Genomic DNA, 7,341 nt, shown 5'->3' on the forward strand with positions numbered 1-7,341 from the left:
TTAGTCAGATTTAACCCATACAGTATCAAGAATTAAATTACTTTTAATCTCTCCTATATTTATAAGAGGTAGTCACTATTGTTTCCACATGCAGTAAGGAAAATTATTCCATTTTGTTACTATTGTTTTCAGATTACTAAACAAGAATTTAGATTCTCATGAGCCAAAAAAAGTACAAGACCAACGTTTCTTATAACTCAACTCCTAATAGACAATTCATTAAATTTAATTTCACTAAGATCAATAAAAAAAATAAAAAACTCAATCACAAAATTTTCGCGTCTAAAAACACCACGCATAACCAAAACATGAAAAAAATGAACGACTAGAATGACCATTTTATTCCTAATGAGGTCCTTCTAAACGAAGATAATCATACAAGACTCCATTAAAGGCAGTGAGATCAGCATTTGTTTGAGTAAGAAAAATTGTGTTTGGTCCTTTAACAAGCAAATTGCCTTGTATTCCAATGCTGTAAAGCCAATATAATCCATGTATACCATGTCTTGCAATTGCATTACTTCCCCCTATTAATCCTGTTGTAAATACAGGTTCTCGCGCTTTTTCATCGTTGACACGAACCTTAAGAGAGGAAAAAAAATAAAAATGAATTTCATATATGTCAATTATCGATTGAATAATTAAATAAAAATTCGTGAACAGGGGATGCTTCATGCATCAGACTTCCTCTTTCGTAGATTAGCTCATATATTGTGACAATAAAAGGTAGAAAGATATTTGTGTGTGTGTTGTTGAAATAATAAGTCAAGTAATTAAATTATAAGGGAGAGATTAGTTACATGGAGTTCAGATTCATGAGCTGCTGCAAGAGCTAATTGGAGAGTGTAATTTGAGGCCTTGTTAACATTTCCAAGGCTAAATAAAATACTCCATGTTGTAGCTTCATATTTGTTGTTTCCTACATTCCTGCAAAAGAATTCATCCAACAGCTACAATATATTGTTATCAGAATTTGAATATTGTTTGTCAGAAACAGCCTCTCTATCCTTCACAAGGTAGGGGTAACAGAGGCGGAGCCAGCCCTTCGACTATGGGTTCGGCCGTACCCAATAGCTTTGATACAAACCTTATATGTATCTTAAGAAATTCACTGAATATGCACAAATTATTAAGTTAGAATCTAGTAAGTTAAAAGAACTAGAATCCTGAACCCATAATCTTTAAATTCTCACTCAGCCTCTGAGGGTTAGGTCCCCGTACACATTACCCTCCCTAGACTCCACTTGTGGGATTCTTGTTGTAATTTGAACATTGTGTTCGAGTTCGGAATTCTACCCCAACTCTGGTTTACTGGGTTGAACTGTTGTACTTGTTTAGTAAATTTTTTAATATTATATACATGGTTCGAGCCAAAGCTACTAGGTTCGGATGAACCTGTTAGTCTTTAACTGCATCGGCCCCTAATATATGTATCCGCACCTGTTATTCTTTAACTGCATCGGCCCCTAATATATATACATATATAAATAAATACATTTATATGAAGCTATAATAACATACCTTGTGACATGTACCTATTTAGTGAATTTTTTAATATTTATATACATGGTCCGAGCCAAATCTACTATGCTTGGATGAATCTGTAATTAGTCTATAATAACATACCTTGTGACATGAGCGAAAAACCAATCTCTTGAATACTTGCTAGTGGCGACATTGTAGACGAGATCTCGTTTAGGATATAAAAAACTGTATTGTTCCCATAGACCATATTGTTTAAATCTACAAAAACCAAAATGGGCTAAATGAGTTAAAATTTGAACCATTAGATTTAGAAAAATAACATGCGCAAAGGGTGTGTTTAGTACGGAGAAAAATATTTTTTAAAAATTATAATTTTATTTTCCATATTTGATTGGCTTAAACATTTTGAAAAATATTTTCCAACTGAACTTTACCTATTATAGCAGTAAAGTCACGAAACTTTATTCACTATTATAATAAAGTCAAATGATTACTTTTTTGTCATAGTAAAGTCACAAAATTTTCCACTATAACAGCAAAATCACTAAATTCTATTCACTATTACAACAATAAAAATCTATTCATTTTGATTTCACTGTTATAGTAGCAAAAATCTCCAGCTTTTCTATTATAGTGAGTAAAATTAAGCAGGAAAACAAATATGTGGAACTTACATTGATTCAGAGTTGTTTTGATATTTGTGAACTTTATATTGTGGAGGTGGATTTGGAATAAAGAATTCAGCAGCTGTGCGATCTGGCACTCCAATTTCCCAAAGTGTGGCTCCATTTCTTGGAGGTTTATACACCAAACTCCCTAATTTAATACTAGAACCTGTATTTTGGTACAAATGAAATACCAAAAAAAAAAAGGATTAGATATCCCGTCTCAATTTATACGGCGATATTTGATTGGAGTTTAAAATTTGTAACTTTAACAAATGAGTGAGTAAGTAAGAAAGTAATTACCTGGAGTAACTTTAACAATTGGAGCGTATTTGTAATCTCCAATAAATCCTGGGACTGTTGCATACAAGTTATATGTACCAGATATGACATTTTTTATGATGAAATTTCCATTAGAGTCAGTTTTAGTCCAAAACTGGTAACCCTGAAAATTAAAAATAAAATAAAATACATAAACAAAAGATTTTTATGAATTTTATCAAAAGAATTTCAGGAAAAAAAAGCAAAGAAGTGTAATGAAAGACTTAGGAAATTAAAGTTTTAAAAAGCTTGCCACATACAATTAAACACCTGAAAAATATATATTAATTATTTTACACTTTACTTTATTTTCTATTTGCCATGATCCAGCATCTCCAGGTGGCGCTAACCCTATATATGCATTGGATGCAGGTACATCTCTTTTATTAGTAAACCTTTCAAAAAAAGGAAATAATATTAGTCAGTCAGTCAATAAGACAAGTTACCTACTAAAACAAGTAAAAGTGACATGATGGTATAAGAATTCTTACAATAACGATATATATAACTTAAACTCTTAAAAATACTCTCTTTACATAGTGATACATATATAACATGGTTGCAGACTATGTTGCTCGGACTATTCGAAAATACCGTCGAGTGCATGTCAAATCTTCCAAAAGTAGTATATTATTGGAGGATCCGACACGAATGATGCAGCATTTCGTAGAGTCCACGCAACATCGCAAATATTAGAGAAAGAATACTGAAGAAAAGTACCAGTCATTAACAAAGAGTTGGCCTGTAACTGTTCCTCTTTGGTTAGATTTGATGTAGTCTTGTGAAAGTGGAAATTCATAAGGCCAACTTGCAACTTCTTGATTCATCTGTGAATTTGATCATTCGTCAGAAAAATAATGCCAAAATTTTTACTCCCTTTGTTTCATTTTACCTCGTGGCAAGGTTCGAAGTATAGTCACACACCTCTATAACAACATCCATATATAACAATCATTCACTATAAAAGCCAAGGCTTTTTGGAACCGATTTTTATGTTATGTTATAATATATGTTTTTATAGCAGCACTTCACTATAGCAATAAAACAAATATCAGAACTAACGAGACTGTTATAGAGATGTTTGACGGTATAAGAGTCAAATACTTCAGTCGAGCATATATATATTTGCCGCATAAATTAATACATACTCTTTTCTTCGCATCATTCCACAGTACAGACGGATTTTCCTTAGCTGAAGCATCAGAGTTAAGATACACAAACACAGGGCCAACGACTTTTTTCCATGATTCTCCATGTTGAAATTTAATTGCTAAATCTTCTCCTGCATAATGTGTACTAAAAAATACCTGCAATTATGTATAATAAAATATATAGTTAAGATTTCTACAGTTAGAAATAAAAGAAATTTAGCAACATGTGACACATTAATTATAAAATTTAACTGAGTAATTAATTCATCACTTACACTAAGTACAGTTGGACCAACATGTGAAGTAAGGTCTTGTTTAAAAGGTCCTCCAGTACGAAATTCATTGCTTGGATTAATCATCCAAAATCCTACTGGAGGATTACTACATACCCATCCATGAACTTTATCGTTTATGTTATCATTTGCGTAGAAGTACTTGTCATCCACCTGCATAAAATAGATTTAGAACTCAATAAATTAAATGAGGTGTTGTAATATCACGGGCTTGAAACGTAACCATAAAGTTCAAATCCAAGATCCAACTATATGTATATATATAAATAATGCTTTCCCTAGATTAATCTTCTCGAATTATCTAATAATTAAGTTTAAAATTTGTATGCTAATTTTATAGTTTTGTTGCTATACCACCCTCTTTAGGTAACGAGCATCGAAACAATGAGCTTTTGCCATGGTCATGTCTAACTGTTAAGGTATTGTTTGCTTTGGTCCGATCTCTCTAGCCACCTAAAGGCTTTTGGATCTCCAGTTTTGTATACTTGGCTTGCTATCTAGAATGCGTTAGTAACAATTGAATTCTGAACTCGCCCTTATATATAGTCCCTAACTTTCTCCTCCCATTCTGATGTAGGACTTGTCTTTAGCCAAGTTTCACAAAGTACTCTTTTCGAATTCAACCGCCAGCGGTTCGTAGACTGTTACAGTTTGTCTTCCAACCTCCCAATGCCCATTCTAGCCCCATCTACATAGGTGGCCCATGTTAACCTTTAGTTATCCAACTAGAGGTCTCGAGTTCCGAGCCTTGTATAGAGTTACTTTTCTTATGGAGCACTTTATCCCCTATTCTGGACTTTCCAACAAGAATTCGCATTTAGTCAAACCCTGATGCAGATACTAGAAACCGAATGTAAAACAAATATACCTCTCCTTTTAGATCTGGATTGGCTGGATTTGTAAGTAGAACAGCTTCTTTAAAGCCAAGCACCTTTCCTTTTTCTCGATCCTCTTGCGTTGGCATGACACGTTGCCTCTCATCCGAGACAGCCATGTAATGAAACCTATTCATAAATATGCAATTTCAATATATATATATATATATATATATATATATATATACACATCCAACTTTTGGAATTGGGATAGAATTTAAAATGTGTTTTTCGTTAATAATGAGAAATTTAAGATAAAATACATGTCTTGAAGCTTGAACACAACATTGAGTTGTTGGATAATCGTAGGGGGATATTCTTTTGAACGTTCAACCATAGCATAAGTATAAAATCCTGGAGTGTCGCGTCCCATGACAATCCTGAAAAATTGGTCTCTCAAAATATTAGCATGATATAACGTCTCTATACACTAACAATGTAAAAGAATATTTACGTTAGTTGTCTAAGTGAAATTAGCAACCCGAAAAATAAGATATGTTACATGTTACGATATGATAAATTATAATAATATAGTGCAAAACACATCACCTTCTGTCAAAGTCTAGGGGAGGTTCATCAGTTTGAGAAGAATTCCAAATTCTTTTAAATGAAATTTCTGTCGTGTTTCCATTGTTCGATATGATCTCAAAACTTGTTGCTGATAACCTGCATAATATCATAGCTTTAGGACTTAATTTTAGTAGTAATTTTTTCGTCAAAGTTAATTAATTAATTCTAGACCAGAAGGTAAAGATTAATACTGTTTTCGAGCTGTTCCATGTCCTGTAAGATTCCAAACAGAGATCCAATACCTGAAATCATCATAATTTAGTATTACATTTAATTATTTTCTTCATTAAAGCAACTTGAAACATCTGAAGAATTAACCTAAATAGCCGTCCACTAAACTGCTTATATTAAAAATAGTCAGCAGATGTATATTCACATGTATATTCAATGTATAATATGTATACCCTCTATCGGTTTCGACAAGGTTAGTGTCTAATATGTTATTGATACCACCATATGATATGCCTGTTATAAGGCCATCTGGTTTCGATAAAGTAACATTGACGAAGCCATTGCTTATTGTTACCTGAAGAGGACATGAAAAACGATGTGAGAACCTAAATAATGTACAAAGGTTTAAAAACACAATGCATTATAGGATTAAATTCATTTATGATTACTAAGCTTTATTCATTATAATAGTAAAAATCACATTATTATATATATATTGTCATTTTGAAAGAGTATTTGTCGACCTGAGATGTAAAGCTCTTGTTACTATAATGCTATCATATCGTGAAAAGTATGAAAATAGACCGTTCAGATTTCTTTTTTATCTTGTGCTTGTTGTAGCCGTGGGAGGTGGTGGCTGAATCAAAAAGCATGTGACGACACAATCAACATGTCAGCCCTTACTCGTATCCAGAGCAGGTTGGTATCGACAGGTTGAAGTAATTAAATTATATCCACTATAACAGTAAAGTCATCAAATTAAATAATTAATACGGTAAAACTTACCTATCAAAGCGACTTTACTATTATAGTGGATATAATGTTTTGTGACTTCACTGTTATCATAGGTAAAATTCAGTTATTTTAATTTGGCAAAAACAATTTTGTGACTTTAATATTGTAGTGAATAAAATTCATGCAATTGAATTAATATGACATAATTACAATACAAAATAGAAAAAAAAAAATATTTGCTAAACATAGATTTACATCATTAGGTTGTATCTCCAATTTGACATCTGGCATTATTGTCAATCTTCGCCTGTTTTAACAACAATTTAAGAAGTAACTAAGTCAAAATACAAGCTGAATTTTAATAGCAAAATACTTTTGCTATTAACTTAAATAAAAGAAAATTAAATAAAAGAAACAGAGACTAACCCATTTTGAGGACGACAATCAGCCACTAACAAGAATAATAAAGCAACCATAGTAACCTCCAAAATATGTAAGCTTAGTTGCTTATTCTTCCCCATTATCTGTATTTTCACACAAAATATCTGCTATACAATTTAAATTAAAAAAATTGAAATAGAATCATTTATTAGATATAGTACTATTAAATCGAAATATCGTTTTACAAACTTGATTTACGTGTTAATATATCATGTTCCAATAAAGAAAGTGAATTGAGAATACAACATTTATTTGTTTTATTTTTTGTCTCAATACAAGTGCTCAACATGTAGGCTAGAACGTTGGGCCAAATACGTGAAAATTCATATAACTTTACTGTTATAGTGAATAAATTTAGTGACCATATATGAACGTATCTTAAAAAACAACAATAGAAAAAGAAATAAAAAAAGAAACAAAGACACATAGAAGAAGTTAATCCCATACCTCTCTGTTGATGGCTGGTTACTTTACTGTAGTTGGCTAATATCGATACCTATAGTTTAAGCTTTTTATAATATTGAAATTTGTAAAACACGGGTAAATATAAATATGCTGATCTTTTCTGGGTTTTTTTTGGTAAATAATCTTTTCTGTTTTGCTTCATTAGATTTAGTTTCCTTATTTCTCTGCA

At 31.7% G+C, this 7,341-nt stretch overlaps 1 protein-coding gene across 1 annotated transcript; it reads right to left on the minus strand.

The window, feature by feature from the left end:
* Positions 1-345: 345 nt before the first annotated feature.
* LOC109213497 (probable rhamnogalacturonate lyase B) lies at positions 346-6,787 on the minus strand. Its single transcript, XM_019377306.1, has 16 exons — positions 6,693-6,787; positions 6,522-6,573; positions 5,765-5,886; positions 5,552-5,602; positions 5,340-5,456; positions 5,054-5,170; positions 4,784-4,919; positions 3,898-4,068; positions 3,620-3,778; positions 3,192-3,298; positions 2,776-2,866; positions 2,454-2,595; positions 2,160-2,319; positions 1,627-1,743; positions 801-927; positions 346-582 (listed from the first exon to the last, which is right to left on the minus strand). Exons 1-16 carry the CDS (start codon positions 6,785-6,787, stop codon positions 346-348), a joined length of 2,001 nt encoding a protein of 666 aa, XP_019232851.1.
* Between the last annotated feature and the right edge of the window lie 554 nt (positions 6,788-7,341).

Source organism: Nicotiana attenuata, unplaced genomic scaffold (genome assembly GCF_001879085.1).
Source record: "Nicotiana attenuata strain UT unplaced genomic scaffold, NIATTr2, whole genome shotgun sequence".
Classification (NCBI taxonomy): Eukaryota; Viridiplantae; Streptophyta; class Magnoliopsida; order Solanales; family Solanaceae; genus Nicotiana; species Nicotiana attenuata.

Excerpts from the sequence above, each read along its gene's own strand:
- LOC109213497 (XM_019377306.1), bottom strand. The coding sequence starts at position 6,787 with ATGGGGAAGAATAAGCAACTAAGCTTACATATTTTGGAGGTTACTATG. Across the intron at positions 5,603-5,764 it reads CTTGTCGAAACCGATAGAGG|GTATTGGATCTCTGTTTGGA; the intron begins GTATACATATTA and ends TGATGATTTCAG. Across the intron at positions 5,457-5,551 it reads CATGGAACAGCTCGAAAACA|GTTATCAGCAACAAGTTTTG; the intron begins GTATTAATCTTT and ends GATATTATGCAG.